This window comes from Manis javanica, chromosome 13, assembly GCF_040802235.1.
Source record: "Manis javanica isolate MJ-LG chromosome 13, MJ_LKY, whole genome shotgun sequence".
NCBI classification, from domain to species: domain Eukaryota; kingdom Metazoa; phylum Chordata; class Mammalia; order Pholidota; family Manidae; genus Manis; species Manis javanica.
Genome location: NC_133168.1, coordinates 3212335 through 3240175, shown reverse-complemented (window position 1 = coordinate 3240175; position 27841 = coordinate 3212335). Strand labels below are relative to the sequence as shown.

Sequence of the window (27841 nt, the reverse complement as noted above, 5' to 3'; positions counted from 1 at the left end):
GAACTCAGGTCTTCCCAGGATGACCTCTGTTCTGAGTCACTAAAGTCAACTCTTTAGGGAACTTAATTCCATCTGCAGAATCCCTTCACCTTTGCCTGTAATGCACCCAGTCACAGGCGTGATGGCCATCATATCCACAGATCCTGCCCACACTCATAAAGGGGATCACATGGTGCATACGTGGCAGGAGGGGTGTGGTATTTGGGGAACCGTATTAGAATTCTTCCTACCACTAATTTTTTGGGGGGCAATGATCTGAATAGTGTTCTTTTTTTATTATTTGATTGTGTCACAAGATCCCAGATTGCTTCAAAAGAGTAGGAAAACTTCAAATTAATTGCTATTTTAAATGTAAGAATTTAAAAATAATGTCTGTGATAGAAGACAATTCCCCCTTCATGTTCAAAAATTTTTTTAGATTGAAAATTAAAACAATAATTATTTTGAACCATTTAAGTTTAGCTGTAGTTTATGTTGTTTAGAGTTGGTTTCAGTTCATTTTATTCAAACTGGAAACAAGGGCACAAAATTACCCGATGTAAGTGACAGAGTTGAGTTCGTTAACTGACAGCCGGGGAAGCCGACTAAATGTCTGTCCAAGCAGTGGATAGACTGAGGGACATGCGAAGAACTATGGGAAGATTTTGCCCTATGGAGACGCTAATGCCTTCAGCAGGGCACGCGAAGCCAGTCCAGAGAAGTCCTTAGTGTAATAAGTTCGCGTCAGGGTCTGTCCCTCTCAGAATTCTACCCAGCTTTCAAATTCAAGTATCCCCACAAAGTTGAGGTGAGGTAAGGCTGTAGGTTATTAACACAGCCCAGAGAATCCCTCATTCACCCGGTGTGAATGGAGGCTCTGACCATCCTGAAATCATCTTGGTACCTGGCCTGAGGTTTGCTAAAGGAATGAGGACAAGAAAGAAAATTCTGTAGTTCAACTTGCGGGGAGCGTCCCACCAGGGGGATTGTGTAAGAGGAACTAGTCAAACGTCATGCAATAGATGGAGGGGATTAAGGAAAAAACACAGAGGATGGCAATTTAAAGAAGAATTATTTTGGAAAACTTGTAAGTTGAAATGTTAAACTTTTGCACTGGGAGGAGCCGTGGTGCCCCGTGAACACGTGCGCTGCATCTACTCACAGGCGCACTGTCGGTGACTAGTAGCCAAAATATGTTTACATGAATTTTTTCCAATGTGATAAGGAAAGACAGGGCCAATGCATGTGCACGGAAAGTGAGGCAGTGGTGATTTCACTTTCTTTGGCTGCTGACCCCACCTGTGTTCTGCAGCGACCCAGTCATAGAGTCAGGGGCAGGACCTGTTCACCCCATTCCTGCCTTCCTGCTGCAGAACACAGAGGTAACGGGTAGGAAAGAATGAGCTTGTGGGACAATCCCCGAAGCTGGAATCACCCCAGGGGGATTTGGCCGAGGGGCCAGGAAAGAAGGTAAGCCAAAGTCTCACACCCTCTGGAAAATCCTGGCTAGTCCTGAGCACCTGGCCAGCTATTTTTCAGTTTGGACGTAAAAAACTGTACTGATGCAACAGTACAATACTTCGAGGCTGGATCGAAAATAAAACTGGAAGGGTTTTCTCTCACCTCTGTATTGCATGAAGCCTCCTCTTTCAAGAGGATTTCATTGGTTTGTTCAAGAACAAAACTACAGGCTTGCTAGCTTTATTCATTCATTACGATCATCACAAAGCAAAACCTTTTTTCAAACACTTTAAATGAAATGATGAAATACCCACAAGTCAGGTCAGAGTAGCTATTACTTATGCCCTTACTGCCCTTCCCACTACAAAGATGGTTCGGCGGGGGCTGCCTGCGGAGAGCCTGCAGCCCAAAGGACTGAGTCCTGAGCAGAAACTATGAGGTGCCCCTGGCAGCTGCACAGGGAGTAATGCAGCACCTAGCGGCTCTGTAGCAGAGTCAGTGATGCCAGTTTACACTGTCACTTGTGTTTTTCCTTCCAAATCGGGATCTAATATGGAATGTCACATCCCCATAAAGTGTAGATGCATAGCTTTGAGAATGATGGTGGCTTCCGGGTCTGCTCTCCAGGGATTGTGAACATTTCTACTAGGAAATATCAATTGTCCCCTAATTCAGGCGGAGCCCCGCCAGACCCCTACCCTCAGATAGAGCTCCGTGTGCTCCTGGGCCCCGAGCTCTTTGGGGTCCCCTCTCTCACGGGTGCTTTCCCTCAGCCCTTTCTTCCACACCTGGTGATCACCGCAGGCCCCTCAGCCCTTCACGTCTCCCCCGCTGACGCCAGGCCCCTGTCCAGCTGGGTCCCCAGCGACCACCGTACTCGCCTTCCTGTAACACCTCTCCGGATCACGTCCCTTCCCCACTCAGAAGCCTGCAGAGATCACCAGGTGATCACAACCTCACGCTTGGGCTTCTTGACGTGCCTTCAAGGCCCCACTCAGGTAGAGCAGTCTTACTTATTCAACTTTCCACTTACTTATTCCACTGGTCCGTGATCTTGCCCGGTCCCTGCAGTAAGCCCCCTGCGTCCATGCTTCCTCAGTGCCTTTCTTCAGGCTGTTCCCCTGCCTGGAGTCCCATCCCTGGATCCTTCGCAGCTTGTGCCAGGTCCTGCCTGCAGCCTTCTGGCACACCCTCACTCATTTCTTCCTCTTTGAACTCTTAGAACATTACAGATGTCTGTTCTGTCCATTTCAGCATTTAATTATATGCCTGCCTTCACATGGGTGGTGGTTTTATAGACCAGTCTATAAGCTTCTAGAAGTCAAAAGAAGCCTTATATTCACTACCCCTCGCATAATGAGGACAGGGTAGGTATCATACAGAATAATTGATTGTTTCACTATTTTTCTGTCCAGGTTATGTCAGTAAAAGAATGCTTCTTTTCAGATTATGTTGTCAAGTATATATATATATATATATATATATAGCCGTAGTACCACATAAATGTTTTTAATATAAATGATTGCTACAGAATTGATTAACATTCGATTATAAGATTTTATCTGCTATCAGCCATCATACTTGTTTAGAAAGAAAGAAAAAACCTAGAGGTAGGATATGTGAATTTCAAGTAGTAATTCAAATACTACCCCTTCATTAAGGCACTTGTTTTTCTACAGGGCCACCCATAAGTGGTAGCTATCATTATATGCCCTGCATCCTATGTAAAGCCCTAAACAATCAACACTTCCTTGTACTATCTTCACATATCTTCTTCCTTCTCTTTCACTCCAAACTATGTATTCTTTGGTGGCAGAAACTATGTCTTTTAATCCCCAAATCTGCAGAAACTGACAGAGGACTGGCAATCAACAAATACTTGTTAAATGTATAAATGAATTATCAGAGCCCTCAGGTAACCAGGAGTGTGATATTCTATAACCACAGTTATGGATGGCAAAGGACCATGGAGTCTTTTCATAAGTACGCCTTTTTGTATTTCTAAGTGATATTGTAAGATAACTTTTTAAAACTCTCAGCAGAGTTTAACTGTCAATCTATTCAAAATGTGTCCTTTTACATAGAGAATTACAGAGGAAATTGCAGCTAAGTTTACACTAGGAGAAAGTGAATTGTTTTTGCCATGTCTAGAGAAATTTGTAAGATATTTTTTAAGTGGGTGTCACTATCTACTTCTCATAACTTTCCTTAAGAGGAGCGCTCTCACTCAAAAAGAAAAAATTCTGATTTTTAAAATGGGCAAAGGACTTGAATAGACAAACACATGCAAAGATGCTCCATATCACCAGTCATTACAGAAATGCAAACCAAAACCACAGTGAGATACCACCTCATACCCGCGAGGATGGCCACTTTCAAAAAAACAAAATAAACAAGTGTGAGCAAAGATGTGTAGAAACTGGAACCCTTGTGCACTGTTGGTGGGAATGTGAGATGGTACAGCTGCTGAGGAAAACAGTTGGAGTTTCCTAAAAAAATTAGGAATACAACTACCTTGTGCCCTAGCAATCCCTCCTCTGGGTATATATCCAAAAGACTTGAAGGCAGAATCTTGATGAGATAATGGCACACCCATGTTCACTGCAGCATCGTGCCCAAAAGCCGAGAGGTGGAAGCAACGGAAAAGTCCTTCAACAGGTGGATGAATATAGAAACGCAATACGTACAGATAATAGAAGGTCATTCAACCTTGCAATGCCACCACAGAGATGAACCTTGAACACATGCTAAGCGAAATAAGCTAGTCCCACTAAGACAAATAGGATATGCTCCCATCTATATGAAGTTTATCTAACAAGACTGATCCAACTCATAGAGACAGAAAGGCAAACAGATTCCCAGGCCCAGGGGCGGGCAAACTGGGGAGGTGCTCATAGGTACAGAGTTTCAGTTTGGCAGAATGAAAAAGTTGCGGCACAATAAGAATATAGTTAACGATACTAAACTGTACACTTAAAAATGGATAAGATGGTAATTGCTATGTTATATGTTTTTTTTACCATACTTTACAGTAACATTAAAAATATGAAAAACAATAAATAGCACCTCATATACACATTCACCATCATCCATATGTGCTTGCACATTGCAATATGCCAATAGATGCTTGATAAATGTTTCTAATACTGATGGTCATGATGAAAAAAACAGAAGAGCCTTTTTATCTGATTTATTTCAGTTAATTATAAAGATTTCAGTCATTGAGTCAAATAGTAGGTGAATATTTTGTTAAAGAACAGAACTTGTTACTCAATACTGAAAACTTCTGGTGAGACTTACACAACCTAGAAACTAATGGTGCCAGTGTCGTGGTGATCTGTAATGATTGAATTGTGTTTATGCATGAATGGCGTCAGCTATTTGGGTTTTAGTGAAGTGGACATCATTCTTGCCTTTTCTGTTATGCTGCATGCTTACATTTTTTGCAATGTTACATGGTAGGTGGCTTATGAGGGATAATTTGTATCTTTTTTTTTAAAGCATCAGTAAATAAAAGCTAGAGTTAACACAAGACAGAACAAAATTTCAGCGTGAAAGAAAATCGACTTTGTTCCCCCAAGAAAGAAACTCAAGCCAAGCGATCCCTTCCGTCTCTCCTTCCGTCCCCTGGGATCAGGTTTCCCGTAGAGCTGAACGGGTGCAGGGCGACTTTCCCCAAGCTACCTGCCGCTTCCTCCGCTGTCTTTTCAGCGATTTTGGTTCCGCGGCACACCCAAAACAGGGCACACCTCTGTAACCCTTTCAGCGCCAGAAGCACGCACACCCGTATTCATGCCCATTCCCCGGGAGCCGTCACCTGTCACTCGGCCCTGGCTCTGGGCGGGAGCAGCACGGCCGGAGGGCCCGCTGGAGAGAGTTAAGCAGGGCAGGCTGAAGGAGGAGGGCGCGCCGGGCGCTCGGGAGCAGTGAGGAGGCCCATACTGGTGATGCCCGACCACCTGCCCTCTTCTTCTCACGTTTTCTTGGTGTTTCCATAGAAAGCAAAAGAGAAGCCACATCATGGTAAGAAACTAACCGACGTATTGTTATCTCTTCATCTGGCTAAGACTTTGTTTGGAATTTTTATAGTATTATTATTGATGACATCATTTAACCTCACAATGTGTTTATTGTCTGAGAGCTGGCAAATTCTTCGGGCTTTTAACCACGATAAGCAGTTGGGGGTGGAGGGATATAGTGGAGGCCGCATGTGCTCAGAGACTTTGGCTTGAAGGAGAGAAGATGCCTCGCGTGAGCGGCCGCGGCTGCCCCTCTCTCGGTTCTGTAAGACATTGCGGGTGATCACGGGCAGGCTGCTCATGTTAAACGAACCTGGGCCGGTTCCATGCTGATTTTATAGGCCCGCTATTGAGTGTGCTTTAAAGAATTTAGTTACTCCCTGTTCCCCTCCTGAGTAAAAAAAAAAAAAAACCTATTTCTCCATCCCTTTTCCAAATTTCAAAGGCAAACTGATGTCCAGCCCCTTAGAAGCGACTGGTTGGGACTGGACCCAGTGGGAAACACCGAGCTGAAAGTGAAGGACTGGTTTTTATTTTTCTCCACTGTAGAGCTCGGTTCCACACTCTTCTGACTTGCAGGTGAAGTTCCAAAATGTGCTCTCCAGTGGGCGTTGGCGCGGCCCCTCCCACCGGCCTGTCCCAGAACGAATGAGGAGGATTGCACATACTTCCCCCAAACCAGATTTTGTTAGGACCCAGTTTACGGGAGAGACTCGCCTTCTTACAACCCTATCATTCGAGAAGTGCTATGGCTTAAAATAGGAGGAAAAAAAGCCATCTTATAAACTTTCAAGAAATTAAAAGAAGTTTATGTAAGGTCTGTTAGACTTGCTCCGCTAGTTTTTTCACAGAGGCATAAATGTAAAGCCTCAGTTAAGTGTGGAGCATAACTGCTGACATTTTCTTAATACATAACACGTTCCCCCGCCCCGTGGTATGTTAGACACAATGGCTTAATAGCTACACTGACAGTCTTTACACTGAGATAGGAGCTTCTAATCTTCCCCTAGAAATATTAGCAGAATTAATACCTTGTGTTTTACAAGAAATGCCCTTTTAAAATGATTTGCCAAATTAAAATAAAATTACGCATTTAGGTTTAAGAGCATCATGACTGAACCTTCAAACAGCAAGCTGAATAAGTGAATTTCTGAGGTTTTCATCAGCCATCTCGCCAGGCCTAACTGTGGAGAGCTAAATAAGCAGATGGACTGCCCGGCAAGCCAGCTTGGGGGGTGGGCAGGAAGTGCTGCCGGAGGGGCCTCTGGGGCAGGCGGTCATTTCCAAGCTGTCTCTCCCTTGAGTTTGTGGGCGGTGGGAGATAAAGGTACACAAAGGCACTAACAGTACTGGGGTTGGTGAGGCCACATTTTCACCTTAATTCAAATGTGGAAAAGGGCAGGAGCCCGCTGCCTGTGCCTCGGGGCTGAGCAGGATGGGGGCAGCTCTCAGCCTGGACGCGCAGGCTTGTCCGCCTCAAGCCCGGACAGGAGCAGGGCTTGCAAAACACAATCCAGGCATGCAAGCTGAGGCACAGAGAAGGCTCGCGGGCTCACGCTGCCTGCCGAGGGCACGGAGGTGAGGCTTTTCGAAACCGAAGCAGCAGCCACTTTGTGACAGCATACGCGGGGTCCCAGCCCCCAGTACCAAGTCTGGGGGAGGGAGTGAAGAAGGAGACCAGGTTCCAAGGGAGCAGAAATCAAGTGGATCTCCCTAAGGGGGTAGAAAAGGAGTGGATGGGCCAGAAGATCCAGGGAGTGGAGGAAGGCACCAGACCCCCAGTGGCAGCCAGGGAGTTCAGGCGTGAGCGTCTCCCCGTTTGGTAGCTCGGGCACTGCTCTCTGGGCCCCCCTGGGGCTCCCCCTCCCAGCCCGGACGGGGTGTCCACCACCCACTGCCCATCCTTGCAGCTGCCCCCCACCCCCTTGCTGGGCACCAGCTGTGCTGCCCCGCTCCTTCTGTGCCTGAGGCGCCCTACCTCACCTCCCTCTCTGATCCTGCTGAGGTGTGTGCATGTGAGATCAACGCAGCCAAACACAGCAGAGCAGAAGATGGGAGAAATGGCACAAGCGTGACGGGGCATCTGCTGGTCCCACCAGCTAGGCGTGGCCCTGGGCAGGTCCCTTCTCACACCACTGTTTTCTCAAACACAGGATAAGGAGGACAGTCACCACCTCACAGAACTGTTACGGGGCACCCGGCACGTGACAGGTCCTTATGAATTGTTATTAGCTGAAATAAATTGCAAAAGAGGAAAAATAAAAGGCCCTTAAATATAAACGTGTTTGATGTCCTTAGAAAACAAAGACATGCACGTCTACCTAGTTACTGTAAAAAGCAGTGTGCATCAGGAAAAAAGTATAGAATATAAACATAGAGCATATGGAATAATTGTAAAGCAGCCACTTGTACAGCTAGATGCAGGTCAAGAAATAGCACAGTGCTGCCACCTCTAAGTGTCCTGTGGATGTCCTTCTGATGACACCTCCATCTGTCCCTCACCACCTGGGCCAGTCTAGGATGAAGGGAGTGGGGCACTCGCCTCAGGGGCAAAGTTTAAGGGGTGCTGAACTTATTAATCAAGATAAATAATGCTTCAATAGTTCCTGCAATATTTAAAAAAACAAGAAGTAATGAGTAAATCTATGATGAATAAAATATCAAAAATTAAAATAAAAACAGAATCTACACCACAGGAGGTAACCACTATCTTAACTGGCACAATCATCACATCTCTGCTTTTCTTCAGCTTTACCACCTATGAATATATCCCAAGACAATGCAGATTAGTTTTCCGGTCCCTGAATTGTGTATGCTATGTTCTCCTTTGTGCCTGGATCCTTTTGATGAACTTTGTATTTATAAAATTCATCCACGGATTGTGTGCACCTGGAATTCACTCATTTCTGTTGCAATAGAGTATTCTATGTTATGAATAAACGACAACTGACTTGCTCCTCTTACCATTGATGGTACCGGGGGTCTGTGCCCTGTTCGGGACTATTACTAGCAATGCTGCTAGGAACGTTCTTGTGCACGTCCTGAACAGCGTGCATGAGCTTCTCCAGGGCAGTAGTTCTCAGAGTGAGGTCTGGACACCTTGGGGGTCCCCGAGGTCTTTTGCAGGAAACCGTAATGTCAAAACTCTTCTCATAATAACGCTAAGGTGTTATTTGCCTTTCCCTGTCATGCGCTCAAGAACGCACAGTGCAGATGCGGAGGCGACATGCTGTGCAATGACGTCTTGCTCTGATGGCTCGCAGAATGAACTGAGTATTGTTAGACTCTAGAAACTGCTCAGTTTTAACTTCAGACCTGATAAGTGTTGATAGATACAGCCTGCATTAACAGAGGCTGTCAGGGTCCTTAATTTTTAAGAGCACGGAGGGGTTCTGAAATCAAAGTTGAGAATCTGCTCTCGGGAGTGTCCTGAGGAGATGCTCACTTGCTCATAGGCTGTGCATATCTTCAGTTCCCCCAGGTAATGCCGAAGTGTTCTCCAGAACGCTGGGACCCATCTGCATTCCAGGCACCAGTGTAGGAGGCTCCCTGGCCTTCCACAGCCTCTTTCATGTTTGGAATTATTGTTCTTTTTAAATTATTCTCTAATATGGTGGGTGTGTAAAAATATCTCATTGTGATTTTCCTTTTCATTCCCTGGATTACTAATTAGGGTTGTAGCCTATGGAAATAATTAAGGATATGTGCAGAGATAAGCAACAGGTATGCTTTCTGCAGCTTGCAAAGCATTGAAAACTACATAAATGAACGGCTGTAGAAATTGTGGCACATTAACATGATGGAATTCCATGCAACCATTACAAATATTATTATAGAAGTATATTATTGGCATGAATTCCATGAAAGAACAGAATATGAAGCAGGATGTATCAAATGATACTGTGTACTGCCCTGAAAAAAAGCTAGGAAGAAAATGGTAATAGGGGTGTTTAGGGGATGGAAAAATAAAGGGTAATTTGTATTTTCCTCACTGTCCTTGTTTGTATATTCTGTCACATATGAAAATGTATATAATTTTGTTAAGATCCCTTTTTCCATTCCCTCCCTCTTCCCCAGAGACTATGCTAGGTGTTCTGTAAACATTTCATGTGATCCCCCAAATATTCCAGAGGATGAGTATTTCAGAAAGTGGGGTTTGGAGGGCTTCTTTGGGGCCTAAAGCTGGAGACAGGCAGGCTTTCGTTCCCGTCTGAGAGGTGGTCACTGAGGACCTCAGGAATAGGTCACTGCCCCCAGACTCGGGGCCATCCCAATAGAAGCTGCAGGATCCGGCTTGCTGAAGGGCAGGGGAGAAGGGATTTCTGGGAAACATGGTCGGTGTGTTCATTTGATAATATGTATCGAGTGCCTGTTTTTACCATGCATTGAGGCAAGGTAAGGGGCACTGTGGTGAGAAACTGCACTCTTGTTCTCATGAAGCTTACATTCTGTAAGAAAAGACGGACCACAAAGTACGCAAATAGGGAGGAAGTACTGTTCCAGCGCGATGGAGATGGAGGGGGGGATGTTACAGAAGGTGAGGTGCTGCTTTACATTGGGTGATCCTAGTTGCATGCCTTCTATACGTTATGATCTGGGGGAAAGAGGAGTAGATTTCTGTATGTTTTCTTTATTCTAACCATGACATACTGGAGACTGGTGCTCATAAGTAATAATGCCATGCTCAGGAGACATATGAACTCTTAGAAAATGACCTAGTAATTTATGATTCTAAATGGAGAATATCATAAATTAATCATATTAGTTATTCACTTAACTTCTATAAACTTGGGCTTTGAAGCATCAGCAAGATATCAGACTGCTCGCTGTGCCAGCCATCACTGTCTTGGGCACTTCATGCTTTTCAAAGCATCTCCACACATATCATTTCACATGAATTTCTCAATACCCTGTATGACAGATAGGAATTTTTTAGGATAAATTATTTAATCCCTATAGAGTAGCATCTCCCCCATGAAAGCATGATGCATTCTGCTTCTTAATTTGAAAAGTATTGCCAGAACATCAGTAATTCTCACTATAAATTACAGAAAACAGACACATTTCTGGGAAATACATATCTGGGCGAGCAAACAGAAACAACCACTGTTCACAGAGTTGTCTGAGTCTAGACACAGTGTCCCCCAGCGGGAGCTCTTTACCGTTCCTGCCCATCACCACACTGCCAAGCCTAGGAGCCCGTGAGCCCACCGCACAGGTGTGACACATTCTATGCAGTCCGAACCTTTATAGAAGTGTTACATGAATCACATTCTAGTAATTAAAATCTTTCTAATGGTGTATTAGTATTTCAATTGGGAGCTAACTTTTAGAAACTGAGCTAACTTTTCAAAAGTCTACCTTGAGTCTTTTTGAGAAAATTATTTATTCTCTGGGCCACCATTTTCTTCCTTAGGATAAGGAGAAAATCCTGGTGCCCAGCAGCCTCTCAGTGATTATTAGTGGGATGCATGAGTGAATTCACACATTCTGTGATTTCACCTTCCTTTTTGATCGATCAAGTGTCATTGGCTTTAAACAATGAGGTTTCACTCTGCTACCATCAAAAAATAAATGACCTAAACACAATGCTTATCTGGAAATAGGAATCTCCTTTTTAAAAGAAACCCTTTACCTGTTTCAGTAAGCCTCTGGAGGAGCAGAAAATACTTTTGGAATAATGAACATTGGACTATTTTATAAATGATGGCTTTCATACTCAATAATGCCTCTTCTTCAGGTCACTGTTAAGCGTGAAAGTTAAAAAAAAAAAAAAAGGCTGGTTTGTCGCTGTTCATTCACCCAGTAGTACACCCACGATTTTTTGTACAACAGGACGTGGTAGTCATTTGGCTTGAAGTGGCAGCATTCGAAAAAAACAAACATGGAAGTGGAAAGTGGAGAAGTATGTGTCATCTCAAGCTGAACAGACCAAGAAGAAATACAAACCAGGGGAAAGCACAGTGAGCAGCAGAAAGGGGTGGGCACCAGGGGTGCCGGCAGATGCTAGAGACAGCGCAGGGCCAAGCGGGCATTGACCCTGCGAGGTGGGAATGCTGACAGCGGAGAGAGGCTCCGGAAGTCTGGTGTAAAGGGTCATTCCTTGCACCAGAGACGAAAAATGACTGAGTGCAGTGATTTCATACGCCTTTTCATAAGAGCCTGCTTGTTACTGACCATGTTGTTTACAGTCTGTGGGTCATTTAGCGCAAGCCTGCGTCTTCACCCACTGTAACGGCCCTGGAAGAAAGCATCGTAATAGCACAGAGGACAAGTCAGAGGTCCATGTGATGTGTCCAGAATCATTCAGAAGTAGCTAAATTGCATGCAGTCGACTCTGAGGGAGGCAACTGTATAATGTGTAAGAGAAAAACACTTATTTAAAAAGTTAAAACGAGAAGTTTTAATGCTTCAAATGTCAAGGCTTATTTATGCGAAAAGCATTTCTTCTTTTGAATTTTGTGGTATATCTGTGTGTGTTTAGAGTGGGCCATAGATATTAGCACAAGGGATATCAAAAAGAAAAACACAGACTTCAGGGATGAAGAGGCGAGTAGGTCATTTTAAATGCCTATCCCCATTCTATGGGTGTAGTAGCATCGGGGACCCAACTCTGGGTTCCCCCTCCCCCTTTAATGTGACTTCATCTGTGTGGGGCTCTGGGACTGACAGGTTGTCCTGGTGCACACCGACTGTGGGGAAGTGTGACTGGAATTCTAAAAGTCTTCAGCATAAATGTCCTGGAAATAGTAAGAAAAGAGTGACGTCTCATGGAAGTCTTCCTTGCCGTCTGTGTTTCAAACTATCCCTACGTCAGATTTTCGCTCTAGCTTTGACTTTTTTTCTCCCCCTTCTCTCCTCCCACTCCCCATCCTTATTCTTTCATTGTCACAGGGTTTGAAAGTATTTCTTGCTTTTATTGAGCTGAATTTTTCAACCCTTGTTTTTACTTTCAGAAGTTGAAGGGCGAAGTAGCTTAAATCCCTATATTTTTCAAGCCACGCAACTTAAGCCATTTAAAAAATATTTATGCAGAAAAAAAGTTCCTCACCAGTGCAAAACCCACCTACACATATGCTGAGGACCTCGGGAATTATCGCAGTAATGTGGCCAATCATATCATTCCCAATACTGTCCGCTGGACTCACGCCTCATCGTGGCTTAGGGAGATCAAAGTGAGCGCTTAGGGAATCACCAGTGTTTTCAAAAAAGGGTCGCTCTGTACATGAGTGACCACATTTCAGCAGGAGGCACAGGTGAGAACCTGTGAAAAGATCTCGATCTGCTTTCTCAAGTCCGGCTCAGGTCAGGAGCCGGCTGCAGGCGTGTTGTGTGCCCGCAGCCGTAATCCCGGTGCAGAAGCCTTGCGGGAGCAGGAGCTGCAGATTCTTGGCCACACTGCCCGTGCAGAAAAGATTTCCATTCCGTTTTGTTTAGCTTGGACCTAATCACGTTTTAAGTCACCTCCAAGAATGTTGGTAACACCCTGTCTGAAAGGAAGGGGACATTCCTACTTCCAGGAGCGGCCAATAGTCTGTCTCCACCTCTGCCTGTGAGGCCCTGTGCTGAGGGTTTGAGATGCAGACGGTACATTTCTCCTGCTCTTCACAAGCTTATATTCTGCTGGGCAATGAAAAGGTTGGAAACATGTGGAAAACTTATTTTTAAACAGTAGGTTAGTACATTTTCAAATAATATGCTCAACATGTTTTTCTTCTACATGCAAACATGGTGTCAGGTAAAATATTTCTAAACTTGAAGCAATGACTCCAGTGGGTAATCTAGGGGGGAAAGAAGCAAGCAGTGAGCCGACTATTTGGCCTGGAAGTCCAAACACTTTGGTGTATGAACGCTTTGGTAGTATATTAACAGCTTGTCTTGCATTTCCTGATCTTTTGTTCCCCGTTAGTTAAGGAGATGTCAGAAATCCCTGAAATTACATGTAACTGTACCAAGGGGACTTTCGCGGGGTGGCAGCTGCGGGTGGAGAATCAGAGAACAGCCCGCAGCCCCTGCCGCCTGGGCCTCCGCACACCGCCCTGACTTGAGACTCCCTTTGACTAAGAACTATGAAATGCGCACCTGAGCCAGATGGATTGTGTTTCAGCTCCTTATTTTCCAGGGAAAAGTTTCATTTTTAACTTTTATTAAGATAGACTTTATATAAAAAGTGTACAGTTTGATGAGTTTTGAAAGACATGTACACAGGTGTAATCATTACCACAATCCAGACATAGAACGTTCTAGTACCCCTCAAAGTTCCTTTCTGGCTCTTCCCAGTCACACCTGTACCCCTCCACTCCTCCACCCCGCCCACCCCAGGTAACCTCTGATCTGCTTCCTGTGATGATAGAGATTTGCATTATCTTGAATATCATATAATTGGAACCCTACAGCATTAACCTTTTGAGTCTGGCCTCTCCCACTTGGCATAATGTTTTTGAGAATTATCCATGTTGTTAGATGTTTTGGGAGTCCAGTCCTTTGTATGGCTGAGTAGTATTCTGTTGTGTGGATGTACAGCAATTTGTTTATCCACCCACCAGTTAGAAGGCATCTGTGTCCAGTTTTTGACTATTCTGAATGAAACTGCTGTGAACATTCATGTACAGACAAATAAAACTCTGCCATTCTAGGAAGTTCAATAGACAGAGCAGCCTGGCAGGTGAGAAACCGGCTGCCCCTTGGGGAGGTGGGGGAGAAGTCAACTCATTGATGAAGCCAAGTTTAAGAAGAGCAACCAGTTTTGTAAAAAGCAGTTAGAGCCAAAAATGAAAAAAATGCCTGGACTGAGCACAGAGGGCTGCTGATGAGGCGTATTTCAACCACATGGGAAGAATAGATTGCAACATGATCAGCAAGACAGAATCATACATAGGCTTAGCTGTTTTCTTTTGACCCAAGCTAGAATTGAGCCAATCAACTCCAATCTAGTTTCCTTTTCAGGATGTGCTTGAAGACCTGTCCCCGCAACAGAGAGAAAGAGCTCCCGCTCCAGAGTTAGAGACCACTGGCTGTGGGACCTGGGGCAGCAATAAGCACCCTTGGCCAATGGGCATAAACAGAGTATCTATCTTAAGGGCTATTAGGAGAATTAGATGAGAATCTATGTAAATCACTTAGCAAGTGTCTAGCACATAAGGAGGCTCAGTAAACTTGAATTATGTTTAAAATCATGTAATACCATTGACTTTGTTAAATAACAAAAATTCAACCAAGTAAATTTAATGATCTGATTGGCTAATTAATTAGTTCATGAATCAGGCATCATTTCATCTAACAGGTTAAGGGGAGTTTTGTTAAGCTTCAGAGGAGGAAATGTGTTAAAGGTAGAGAGGGTATGGGGGGAAAAAAGGAAATTATTAACAGAGTCTCCATTGTTTTGGACAAGATTGCCCTCTGAGGGAATGGACATTCATGTACAGACAAGGCTCTATCACTAAATTTCCTACCGGTGACTAGAAGTCCCATATTGACCAGTTAAAGGTTACATTCCTTGTTAGGATGGGTATTAAATCTTGGTTTCCTGACACAGGGTCATTAACATGAGTGACTCCATCTTTGGTCATGTCTTTTAATAATGCATAGTAAAAGAGTCCAAATATATTCCTTAGGAATTTGGAATATTTTAATGTATTTTTTTTTTTACCAAATTACACTGTGAATTATTCCTGTATTATTTATATGACCATTAAAGAATTGAATTATTAATCAAAACCTGGTTACGCTGAGGAGATCATATCAGCTCAGTCACAAAAGCTCCCAGGGGCTGCAAAATCATTCCATCCCTTCGTGGAGCAGCTGTCTAGTTCCAAAGCTCCCAGCAAGTGCATCTCAAACCAGAAGAATCACCTCTGGAATTTGTGGGTAAACCTGATTTATGAGTTGCTTCCTCAGGAGCTATTTCTGGGAGTGTGTGGCCGCCAATCTGTTCCTCCAGGCTGACTTTCTCAGGGGTACCCACGGTATCTCCATATCGTCTGACGGCCCCTCTGGGAGCACAGGCTGGAGGCTGAGGACATGGGTTTGAATGCTGACTTTACTGCCCCTCCTCCGTCGCACACTCTCCTGGCTGTCCAAGCTGCACCTTCTCAGCCCCGCGGTGGGGTAACACATCTCACCAGGCTGTTGCAGAATTACCTGATGTTTCAGTGCCAGGACTGTCTCCATAAATGCTTGCTGACCCTGTTAATTCCAAGCTTTATCTTAGTCTTTCCTATTTCCCACCATCTCCAAAGTCCACTGGCTGCATATAACCTAAATGAAATTGGGTTTATTTTGGCTAGTTTTCAGTGGGTCGCTACCCAAACATGCTTCCCCCCACCTAGGAGGCCAGGGTGGGCTCCCAGCTCGCGCTTGCTCCCCCCGCAGGGCCGCCCACCTCCCCTCCCCGCGCGCCGCGGCGCCCACCGGCGGGCTGGCTTTCACGGACTCGTTCCAGGCGCCCTCCTGGCCGGTGCGGACTCCAGGCGGGAGCCGTTCTGCTGTGGGCTATTTGAGCAGGACCTGCCCCTTCCCGGGCCCCCTCCCACCGCGCTGGGGCTCCGGCCGGGCGCTTCCCGGGGCTGAGGTCCGCGGGCGCAGGGCCCCACGCGCTGGGGGCGGCGCGCCTCCCCCGGACGGGAGGGGAGCGTGTGCGGAGCTCGCCCCCCTTCCCCCGGGTGCCTTCCCAATTCGCACCCCTGGGAACCCGCGGGGTTGGACCGGTTGGGTGGGGCGGGCGTTTGAGGCCCGCGTGCCGGCCGCCCTGGAGCAGCGCAGGCGCGCGGGAACCACAGGTCTGCGGAGGGCGGGCCCAGGTGCTGGCACCCCGCCTCCCGAAGGCTGTGGTTTGCAATTACGTTGAACCCAGGTGGCTTCTCAGCCTCCCTCCCACAAGGAGAGTGATGATGGTTCAGGAAAAATTCCGCCTTCAGGTACTTGAGCGCGTCCACTGCTGCTCTACAGTCGCACAGGGCTGTTTTGAAGTTGCATCTTTATTGAGGGAAGTAAAAGGCAAAAGCTGGAGTGACCCAGGAATTGTTTATTTTGTATGTGTAATTTTTGGGGCCCTCCGGATTTTCCTTGAAAGCACAAGAATCACAGTGAAAGGAAATGTTACCTGAGTATCGCCAATCATAGACGGTGTTTAAGAAAAATTCGAGAAGTAAAATCCGAGTTAATTTTGTTGGGATGAGCGCAACAAAAACAACTCTCCCATTTTCAACGAGAAGCTCCGGCCTGTTATTTCGGCTTGCAGTTCCCTAACGCACCTACTAGTAAGGAGGAAAAAGTCGGATTCTCATATATTCTCTCCCCACCGCCTTTTGTTTTTCAGTCTAGAGCCCAACCACCAGAAGAGAACAAAAGGAAGCCAGTTTTGGGGAAACTTGGCAATTTGTTCACGCCGGGACGGAGAAGAAACACCAGAAACGAGTTAGAGGGTCCCCCCAGCTCGAATGCCAAGCCAGTGCCTCCCCGAGATGTGACCTCCCCCAAACTCCCCGACAGGGATGGCGCGAAGGCCGAGCCTCAGGCCAGCCCGCCGGAGCCGACCGACCCACGTGCGGAGCCCCCGGCGCCCGAGGGCGGGCTGTGCGAGACCCCGGCCCCGGCGGCGCCCCCGGACGCCGAGCTGCCACCTGGCCCGGGCGCCCGCGCGGCCGCCGTGCAGCAGGGCCCCGGCGGTGATTCACCCCAATTAGAGCCTCTGAAGGCAGAAGGAGAGTCGGCCGCAGACGCCGCCGCCGAGCAGCTGCATTCCTCCGCCGAGAAGCCCTCCGGGCGAGAGCAAGCAGACGCACTCGCCCACGGTCCGGGGGAGGACGCCGCGCCCTGCGGGGGCGGCGAACCCGAGACGGCCCGGGGCGCGGGGGGCGTGCCGGGCTCGCCTACCCGGAGTCGGCCCGCCGGAGGACCGGGCGAGTTGGCGGACGGGGCGCCCCACGTGCGCGCGGGCGGAGGCTCCCCCGAGCCCCGGGACGCGCGCCGCCAGCCCCCCGAGGCCGCCGCCGCCCCCCCGGCGCCCCCTCCCGCCGAGGCCGGGCCCCGAGGGCGCGCGCAGCCCGCCACGGTGCTCACGTTGGACATCTACCTGAGCAAGAGCGAGGAGGCACGCGCGGCCGAGTCGGCGGCCGGCACCGCGGAGCCCGAGGGCGACGGCGACTCAGACGACATGGACCGGAGGGCGGGCGGCCGCAGGGCGGGCAGGCGGCGGAGGTCGCAGAGGCTCGCTGCCTCCCCCGGCGCCGACGCGGCGCTGCCCGGCTGCGCGCCCGAGGACGACGCGGCTGCCGACCGGAAAGTGAGGTCCCCGCGGGCGGCTGCCGACGGGGGCGTTGCCCCGGGCGCGAGCGCCGAGCCCAGGCCCAGCCCCGGGCCCAGGGCGCCGCTCCGCGGTGAGCAGGACCGGAGCAGACCGCCGCCGGCCGCGTCCCCCACCAAGAGGAGGGCTCGAGGCCGCGGGCCCGAGGCCGCGCCCGCCGGAGGCCCGCGGGCTCCCGCGCGTCCGGACCCTCAGTCGCAGGCCGCCCCGGGCCCCGCGGGGGGCAGCGCGGAGGCGGCGCGGGCCGGGCCCCGCGAGCTGCCCGTGCGGAGCTGCTCGCTGCTGCCCGAGATCAGGCCGGAGCACAAGCGGGGCCCGCTGCCCGCCCACTGGGACGGCCGCGCCGCGGAGCAGGGCAGGCCGGCCGCGGCCGACGCCGAGGGTCCGAAGCCCAGGAGCCCCTTCGGCGCCGGCAGGTCGACGGTGACCACCAAGGTGACGCTGTAAGTACCCGGCGGGGCCTCGGGGCCTCAGCTTTCTCCGCTCGCTTGAAATGAAGGTAGTGAGGGGCGAACGCAGCCACGGTTTGGACAGGACACGTGCGGGAGCCTACGGCGGTTAATATAAGGTTTAAGCTAAATGAATGTACAAATGAGATGGTGCTTGAGGCTCACTGTTTACACACACACACCGTGGACGACTGTGCGCTTGACATGAGATAATTCTCTGCTTTCTCCAAAATGCACAGCGGCACTGCTGGGTAGGGCACATTAAAACGCCTGCAGTGAATTTGAAACGTGTAGGTTCAGTGGGACCCAGGAGCTTTGCCGGTGTGAGTTTGACAGAATTCACAGAATCTTTGATGGAGCTCCGTGCGTGATTGGCCTAAAGGTTTTTTGTTTTTTTTTAAGTCTAATATCTTGGTTGCTAACTCCCCTTTATGTCTGGGAGTCTGGTGATGTGTTTGCTTGCGGGGTGAAAAGTAATTTTCAGTGATTACAATGAAGAAAGATCAGTGTTCTTACTGGGCGACCAGGTGCTAAATGAAGGGACAGATTAGGAACCCGCTCAGCAACAGACTGTGACCACTAATGGTTAAGTTCATTGATTTTTTTTTTTCTCAAGTATTTATCGAGTACCTTCCGTGCATGGTACTGTCTGTCCTAGGAACTATGGGAAAACACCACAACTGTGATTCATTATATTGCCCTTGACAACTTTATGGCCCACTCTAGTACGCAAGATGCAAACAAATCAAGTAACGATATGAGATGGCAACTGTTAAACTGCTCGGTGAGTGTTACCGTCCATAAAAGCTAGGGAGGTCAAAGGATGGACTCACTGCTGGTTTTTTGGAGGAGATGGGCTTTGTGTCTCGGTAAAAGTGATTTGCATAGACTATCAGGATAGGAAGGGCAGTCTACGAAACTCTCAGGCTCCTCCCCCTTCCTGCACGCTCACCACCCCCCAACTCCCAGTTAGTGCATTTTAAACAGGAGTGTCTAAACTGCTAAAGTTCTTCCTACATTCACAGGTTTATGAAAAGAGCTGGCATTGTCACATTGATCCTTCTTGAACTGAATGGTTTCCTTCTATTTGAATTCTTGCGTAAGTGAGCTGTAGAGTAGGAGGTCTGTTTGGTAAACACTGGAGAGGAAAATCTGCTTAATGAGTAACTCGAGCTACCTCACCAGCTGCAAACCTGGAGACCTTTGATATAGTCAGCTATTAATTCTGTAGGCAGCCTGGGGGAAAGAGCCCTAGTGAATGATGCCCATTATTTGTAGAGGCCGGTAGGACTGCACTTTCAGACCTAAGCGCGAGCCTTAGAGAAACGGAGCTGTGCGCCTGATTAAGGACGCCTCACCTGTCTTCCAAGCGGAATACTCAGGAGGAAAACCAGAAATGTTTCACGAAGAGGCCGGGTAAACAAAGCCTGGCAAGCCCACCTTACAATGAAGTGCTGTTTCCTGTAATAAAACTAAACCCAAGGTCTTTTTCTGATTATTTTCAACCCAAGTGTTTCCTTTGCCAGACACTCAGTTTATTTAATTTTGTTTTCCACAGGCCTATACTTGAGAAGTTGGCAAACTATTGAAATGGAAAATTAATCATTCTTTTTAGTCCTTTCCTGTTTGACTGATGGGTTTTTTCAGACCCTTTGCTTTTACCTTTGATTGTATTTCCAGAAAAGATGTTTCTCAGATTATTTTTAAAACAATTTGAGTCTGAAGTTTACCATTAAAACTATCTTACATTTCCTGAAAAATGACTATGATGCACTATGTTTCTTGATCGTTAGAAAAAGTATGTGTTCAGTTCTCTAACAAGTATTAAATGCTGAGATTCATAAAAGGTTATGTTTAGAATAAGAATTTCCCTCTCATATTAATTGTAGCCATGGCTTTTTAGACTCGGGATTATTTTCCCCTCTCACATTATAAAGGCTTTACAACATGAATTATAGGAGCCTTCCTTTTAATCTTTTTGAGCTAGGTTAATTGTAGTGACTCGGTAGCAATTTAATAGCACAGAAAGTTTGGTTGTAAAGTATATTTTCATCTTGGTGTAACTCTTTAATGTGAAGATGAGCGTTTTCTGTCCTTAGGGAAGCTTGGTGGCTAACCGGTAGATTCCATGTTATTCCTTGAGCTGATTAGTGAGATTTTTTTAAGTGTATGTTCCCTGGTCTGTGAACCTGCCTCATTAACTTATAGCATTTGTAAGCTATTTCTAATCAGCTCACTGGTTTTAGAACTTAATCGTTAAGGAAGTGCTTAAAGTTAATTTTGCTTTTAAATTTAAGATATGGGCCCACAGGGCGGGAGCCTAGAATCTTACATCCGGAGATACTGGGGAAAACTGCCTGGGAGAAAGTCTTGAAACTGTATCCAATTTTTATCTAAAATTCTAAAAAATGAAAATCTAAATTTGTAATGCTACATTTGGAAGGACTTCTCAAAGCCTTCTCAGCCTCCTCATTTTATCCAGAAGGATAAGGTGCTTTGCCCACACTGTGCTGCCCTCTCCTTCTCCGGCCCAGCCTTCCTAAGGCCAGTGGGTCTGTGCAGGAGACAGCATGAGATTCACTGCTTTTCCCCTCTGTGTTTCCCTTATAGAGGTGGTGGCTAAAGTGTGATTATTTTATTTTATAGATGTCATGATAACTCATTGACACGTTGACTCAGGAACTTGGAAAGCACCAGAGGCGGTCACTGAGATGAGGCTAGTGTGGCCCCTGTCGGAGGAGAGAGAATAAGCAGAGTGGCCGGGGTGTGACATCAGCAGCCAGAACACTGGCCTCCAATCCTGGCCTTGCCACTTACTGTGTGACTTCAGACAAATTGCTCACCTTCTCTAGGCCTCAACTTCCTTATCTCAAAAGAGAATGCATGAAATTGTACTAGGCAGGCCATAGAAAGTGTTTTTCAAGTACTTGGTAATCAGTGAATGTTAGTGGTTATTGGACCTGCAGTTTACAAACCACTAGACCAAAGCCATAAACGTTCCTGGTTCTGTTTTCAGTTTTGGAGACCATCCTTCTAGGAAAGCTTGTGTTACAGTGATACGGGAGACAGTCAGTCAAATAGGAGTGACGTGGGCTGGAAGGGGGTGACTGGCGGACAGCCCTCGCTGTCCCTGGGTCTCTGCTGTCCCCGGCTGCAGCCCCTGAGGGACTCCCGAGGGTTCCTTCCAGCACAACTCGAGGGAGGGGAGCGGTTGGGATGGTGGGGGTGGTGAGGAGCCCTCTCCCTTCTAAACCATCCAGTGGCTTTTTGTTCGTGTTTTTTACACACGAGAAGGAAGTGTCTGGTGAGTTAAGAGTAACGTGACCAAGTTCGCGCAGGTAATCAGTATCAGAGCCAGGACCAGACCAGAACCTCAACCTGCTAACAGCAGGGACGTTCTGTTTCTCAGAAAGAGAATAGCATATACATTCAAAGACTTGGGATTTCCTTCAGGGGGTAAATATGCCCAAGAAAGGTGAGAAGGGAGACTCTGCCCAAATGGTTGTGACAAAATCAGCAATTGAGTCACTGATAAGTAAGTTATAGTCCGTCCATCTAATGGGCTTTTTTGCAGACATTATGAAAACTCAAATAGAAATCTTAGTAGCTTGAAAACATTGAATATAAGGTTAAGTAATCTTTTTTTTAAAGGCAAGATACCAAACTCTATGAAAAGAATAATCTCGATTCTATTAAAAACATTTTACTATGCATACTAAAATGTTATAAGGCGTTTGAGTGGTAGGATTAATAAATATTTTTTATTTTTTATTATTTTCCAAGTGTTCTATTGTGAACACAACTGTATAATAGAAAAGCAGTTTTATGGAAGAAAGAAGGGAATAAAATATATACAAAGAAGTAAATAGTACTTTTTAAAAATAATCTAAGCCAGAGACGGGTAAGATTCCTCAAGGGAGGAACAACCTAAGACAGGCACAGTCGCAGGGGGGCCATCAGGTGAGAAATTGGGGATCAACAGAAGTAAGGCTTAGAACCTCAACCCCCTGTTTTGAGAGAAATCTTCTGCATCCGTGGATGTCTTGTTGCCCTTGTCTAGCTTGGATTAACACATAGCCTACAGGCACACACCTGATCATCTACATTTGCCCTCTTACAGCACTAAACTATGTTTTCTACCTTTATCTTGCATCTACCTACCACTTCAGCATTTTATTAAAAATAATAATAATAATAATAAGGGAGAAATGTGGGATTCACATATAAATCAAGTATAAAAATCAAACGAATATTCATATTTGACCTGATTGTTTATAGTTCATAATGTGTGATCAAAATGGAAAGTTTCTGTGATGACTGCCCTTGTACTGTTCACCATGTAAGAACTTATTCACTATGTAAGAATTTGTTCACCATGTCAGAACTTGTTCGTTATACTTCAGAAGATTGGAGACTGATGAGAATTAGGCTGGGGGTGGATTAATGATTGTGCATTGAGTCCCCTATACAGAATTTTATTGTTGTTAACAACCATTTGATCAATAAATATGAGAGATGAGAGATGCCCTCTCCAAAAAAAAAAGGCAGCGTAAGGCTGTGATTCCTAAGAGATGGTATGGCAGCTGGCTACATTGCAAATAACCCCAACATTTACAGAAGTAAAACAACCATTATTATGTTCATAAAAAAATAAGTAAATAAATAAAAATAATTTAGCCTTCTGAGATTATGTAAGAAAAGTTATAAAAAATACACAGTTGATATTTGGGGAGGTCATTTACATATTTGAAGTAGGGGAGTGCATTAAATATTTGTTCTTTTAATGTTCTTCAGACCCCAAGTGTATTCCAGCTCTAGTACCAAATATTGTGCTTTACATACGAGGTACTTGATAAACTGCTCAACCTCCCATCTCTGGACTTATTAGCTATATATGTTCTCCATTCTCATACAGAAGAAAAGCACCCATTAAAAACAAGTTGATAGTGTGCTTAGATTGTTTAAAAATTGCTTCCTAAAAAGACAAATGTTACATACCAGAAAGATGATGGCTTTTCATTGTTTTATAATAAATCACCATGTTCACTTTTTAAAAGCAGGTCAATAACTTTATCCTGTTGCTTTATTCTTGCAGCCCTGCCAAGCCCAAACATGTGGAACTAAATCTTAAAACCCCGAAGAATCTTGACAGTTTGGGAAACGAGCCTAATCCACTTAGCCAGCCAGTTCATAAAGGAAACACTGCCACCAAAATCTCCTTGTTTGAGAATAAGCGGGCCAACAGTAGCCCCAGGCATGCTGACGTCCGGGGCGTGAGGAACACTCCTGCCTCTAGTAAAACATTCGTGGGGAGGGCAAAGCTCAACTTAGCCAAAAAAGCCAAGGAAATGGAGCAACCGGAAAAGAAAATCAGCACCAACAGCCACCTGAATGGTGTGCTGGTGAAGGAAGCCTCTGCAGAAGCCAAAGTCATTCTCCCCGAGGAAGAGATTCCACTGGCGCCCGGGAGTCCCAGCGCGGGGGGGATGGAAGGCCAGCCTCCAGCGGGCCAGGCTCTAGGTCCTCAGCTTAGCCACGGTGGTAAAGCAGATCTGCAAACAGATGCTGACGGCCCTGCCGAGCCAGCGGTCACCGCTCTGATTCCTGTCAACGACCACAAGCTGGCAGGAGAGGACCAAGCAAAGGCAGCCGGCCGCAAAGGACGCGGACTTGAAAACACCTCCTCCATCCTGGGTACCAGAGGTTCCCTTCCGACAGCCACACCGGAGCCGCAGGACGCACTTTCTGACTCACAACCCCCTGCTGAGTCATCTAATGGGTGTTCTGTTCCCCGGCCTGCACCCATTCCTCTGCATGTTCCCGAGGACGGGTGTTCTCAAGCTCCCATAAGTCATGTTCTGTGCACTGATCTCAAAGTGTCAGGAGACCATATTGTGCCTACGTCTCCTCAGAATAATGAGAAGACATCCCCCCCCAAACTTCCGGGAGGAGGCGGAGGTGGAGAAGCAAGCTCTCCTTTGTCCACAAAGCAAGGCCCAGAAGCTGCCAGCGTTGAGTGTCCATCCAAGGTTCTCGTGCAGGTCAGGTCCTTCATGCTGCCTGTGGACAGCCCGCAGGATGTGAGCTCCCAGATCATCGCAGAGAGCTCTGAAGTCAGAGAAGGGCAGTTGCCGAGCAGTCACAGTAATGAACTTGAAGTGGTTTCCGTTGCAAGCCGTGCTCCCCCGAAAGAGGAAGTCCCGGGCAGTAAGAGCCCGTCACTCAAGCACATTCATTGCAGAGAGGAACACGGAGCCAAATGGGGCTCACAAGCCATGCCGCCAGCATCAGAGGAAACTCCGCTTGTGGGAGCTCAAAGTCAGGGCAACGGAAAACCCACACAGGCTGAATCCAGTGCCACCAACCCCCCCGGCGCTAGAAATCATTCAGAAACCACGCAAAGGCCAGATCAAAGTGCGCAGGGCCAGGACAGCCCTGTCAGTCTTCTGAACACCTCTACTGGGAGTGATGATAGTGTATTTGATTCTTCCTCTGATATGGAAAAATTCACCGAAATTATCAGAAAGATGGACAGCACCGTGTGTGTGCCTCAGAAGAAAAAGAAGCCCAGGGTGCCAAACCCTGCCCCCCCTCACTTTGCCATGCCCCCCATCCATGAGGACAATTTAGAAAAGGTGTTTGATCCCAACCTGTTTACCTTTGGTTTGGGGAAGAAAAGGGAAAGCCAGACGGACATGTCACCAGCTTTACATTTGATGCAGAACTTTGACACAAAATCTAAACTGAGGCCGAAGCGTGCGTCCGCGGAGCAGAGCGCCCTCCTCCAGTCCTTGCTCGCTCACCCTAACGGGAAAGACGGGCCCCTGGCAACTCCAGAAATGAATGACAAGGAGAACAGGGATGTCGCAAATGGTGGGGTTAAGAGGTCTAGGCTAGAAAAAAGTGCCCTTTTCTCAGGCATGTTATCTTCTCTACCACAAGACAGAATCTTTTCTCCCTCCGTCACGTCAGTCAATACTATGACCACGTCTTTCAGCGTTTCTCAGAGCAGTTCCCTTTCTCGGTCCGCTGAGGTGCGGTCCCTGGCAGAGGGTGCCACGCCCTGTGGTTCAGACAACGATCGCCCACATCTGCCACCCTGCTTAAAGGTCTTCACCTTCGACTCATCAAGCACATCTCATTCAGGTTTGAAAAGTCCAAGCTACATGGAAAAAGACCCGCAAAAAGAGGAAGCCAGAAAGGATCTGGATTCAAGAAACAACCTACACTCGCCAGAAACTAAATTTTCTGAATTTTCAAAACCAAAAAACAACGAGGATGGGTTAAAGGCTAATCACATTGAAAGTGTCCTTAAGTCGAACTCATCCAGCAGTGGAAACAGTGACCCAGACTTCATGGGTCTCTTCAAATCCAGCCAGTTTGACCCGAACATTTCTTTTTCTGGATTGTCGTTCTCAGATGCATCGGTGAGTAGCAACATATTACCATTTATGTGGGGTTTTTATGAAGGAGGGATGATGAGTAATTCATGTCCTTCTTTCAGAAACGGTTATGCTCGTTCAGCGTAGCTTTCTGTTCGTTCATCACATATTTGAAAATCAATGTACGAGGGCCTGCTAGGGACCAAGAAAACAGATACTAAAATTCTGTTCTTAAGTACTCGTAGCAGGGAAAATTAAGCTATAAATATTTTAAGGCATTTGTGAATGTATGTGCTGTATTATGAAAGGTGTGGAATCCTATCTGTTCAGAAACAAGTATTTTTTCTTACCTATTTCTATGTAAATATGCTCAGCACTTAGAGCTTTGAAGATTTTGGGAAACAGCTTCTTTTATTTGGAAAAACTCCCGCCAAGGAATCTTATCCCTAATCCCTTCTCTTGTACTGTGAGATTCACTCTTTCTTCCCAAAAGTGGCAATAAATGTTTATCCCGTGCCATTGAGGCACTATTTTCTCTTTGTTTGGAATTAGCTTTCATCAGGGAGGTATTTTTTCCTGCAGTTGTTACTGGGGAGTGAAGAATTTGGGTCTGCGCTGGATCTTTCCATTTAATATCGTAGAGAGGACAGCAAAATGCAGTTTTGAGTGACAAGTGTGATCTCTCCCCTTCTTTTACTTGACTGCCAGAGTTGTTTACTCAGCTTTTGATGTACACGTGTGCCTTTCTGTTACCACCCTTGATGCCAAAGCTGAGGGAGGGCAGTAAAAGGGCAGCAGGATGGAAGGGCTGGTGGTCAGCTCTGCTGGCCCGGAGGCAGGCAGGGGCTCCTCGCCACTGTTGCCTGGCCTGTGAACTAGGCTCTCCGGCAGGTGGAGACCATCATCCGACACAGTCTGCTCAGGTGGAACATGCCTTGCCGCCTTCCCCTCTGTACCAGGCCCTGCAGCGCGTTCTGATGCGTATCAGCTTCTGCCGCAAGCCCATCACGGCACGTAGTTTGGGAAACGCTCCAAACTGTAGCCGACATCCAGATCCCTATTTCCAAAAGTTTGCAAACGTGATGGTCTCAGAATGCCTTTATATTTAAAATTATTGAGGACCCCAAAAAGCCTTTCTTCACAGGGGTTCTGCCTATCCAAATTTATTATAAAAACTCACACTAAAGAAAATGTAAAACACCAGAACACACAGGCACACATTGCATTAGCCGTCAGATCACAGCAGTGATGCTATCGCGTCATGGACCCTCTGGAAAATTCCACTGTGCCCTGTGAGAGAAAGAGATGAAAGAGGCAAATACCTCTTCTCATGAAAAAAGTTTTGACTTCAGGGACTCCCTGAAAGTATCCTGGGTAGCCCCCCCTCCACCCAGGATTCCCCAGGCCACAGTTTGAGAACCACTGCTGTAAACAAACAAAACAATCAGTCTTTAGCTCTCAGAAATCGTAGGATTTTTAAATATTTTTGTCAACCACAAAATTGCCCTGGGCCACCTTCCTGTCATTGCTGCCTTATTCTCTCTGCCCTTAGGTCAGTTCTCTAATCTCACAAGGGGTCCCATGGGTCTGACAGCAGACTGTTTCACTGTGGAATCCCTTGGTAAACCACGCCGAGTGGAGTAAAGTGAAGGAACGAAGGGCTTTATGTATACTCTCACTAGGCGTTTCTATGATTAGAATTTTCTTTTCTTTAGCTGCTGGGCTTTGTTGACTATATGACTATTCTATCTTTAATGTCTTACCTGAATTTTGTTTGAAATGTCAGGCTTTTTTAGCTTTTCTACTTCTAATGTGTGTACATATAAGGATATGACATTTTGATTTCTACTGATGCCCCCCTGAGGTCTTCCTATGATTTTCAGGCACATTCCTCTCTGGCATAATGCACGAGGGAGCAGATCAAAGGCCCTCCTTAGAATAGCTGTACTGGGCAGCATTGAACGAGGTCCATGTTTTACAATGTTTTCACATGTGCAATTACTGTTTTTATTACCTTTGCATTTCTGGTTTGACTGGTCTTGTTAGATGGTCTTGAAAATGATTAGTTTGGAGCCATATAAAAGTGTATTTTGTTCATCATAAAGAGAGGATTAAGTATTCCATGTGTAATGTATGCTGTGAAATATACCATAAACACTTTTTATTTAGACTACTCATGCAGTGTGATGGTAGATGTTACTATGAAAAAACAATAGATTTAGATAAGGTGTGTTTATGAACACATAA

At 46.6% G+C, this 27841-nt stretch overlaps 1 protein-coding gene and 1 long non-coding RNA gene across 8 annotated transcripts in view; one reads left to right on the top strand and one right to left on the bottom strand.

The window, feature by feature from the left end:
• CRYBG1 (crystallin beta-gamma domain containing 1) overlaps positions 1-27841 on the top strand; it is a 146840-nt gene that overhangs the window by 84726 nt on the left and 34273 nt on the right. For 3 of the 4 annotated variants that reach the window (XR_012124688.1, XM_073220842.1, XM_073220844.1), the window contains exons 3-4: positions 16777-18206; positions 23308-25639. Coding sequence is in view for 3 of the 4 variants with exons in the window: in XM_073220842.1 (XP_073076943.1) it covers positions 16777-18206; positions 23308-25639 (3762 nt within the window). In the remaining variant the exon portion in view is untranslated. Of the gene's footprint in view, positions 1-3898; positions 5464-16776; positions 18207-23307; positions 25640-27841 lie in introns of those variants that run through there. The other variant, XM_073220843.1, reaches the window with a different exon arrangement.
• Positions 6040-17672, bottom strand: LOC108409845 (uncharacterized). Of its 4 annotated transcripts, none has more exons than XR_012124689.1 (3): positions 17533-17672; positions 15870-16433; positions 6040-15716 (listed from the first exon to the last, which is right to left on the bottom strand). It is a non-coding gene; the product is annotated as an uncharacterized lncRNA (long non-coding RNA). The 4 variants fall into 4 exon arrangements; XR_012124690.1 differs by having other exon boundaries at positions 6040-15644; XR_012124691.1 differs by having other exon boundaries at positions 16301-16433.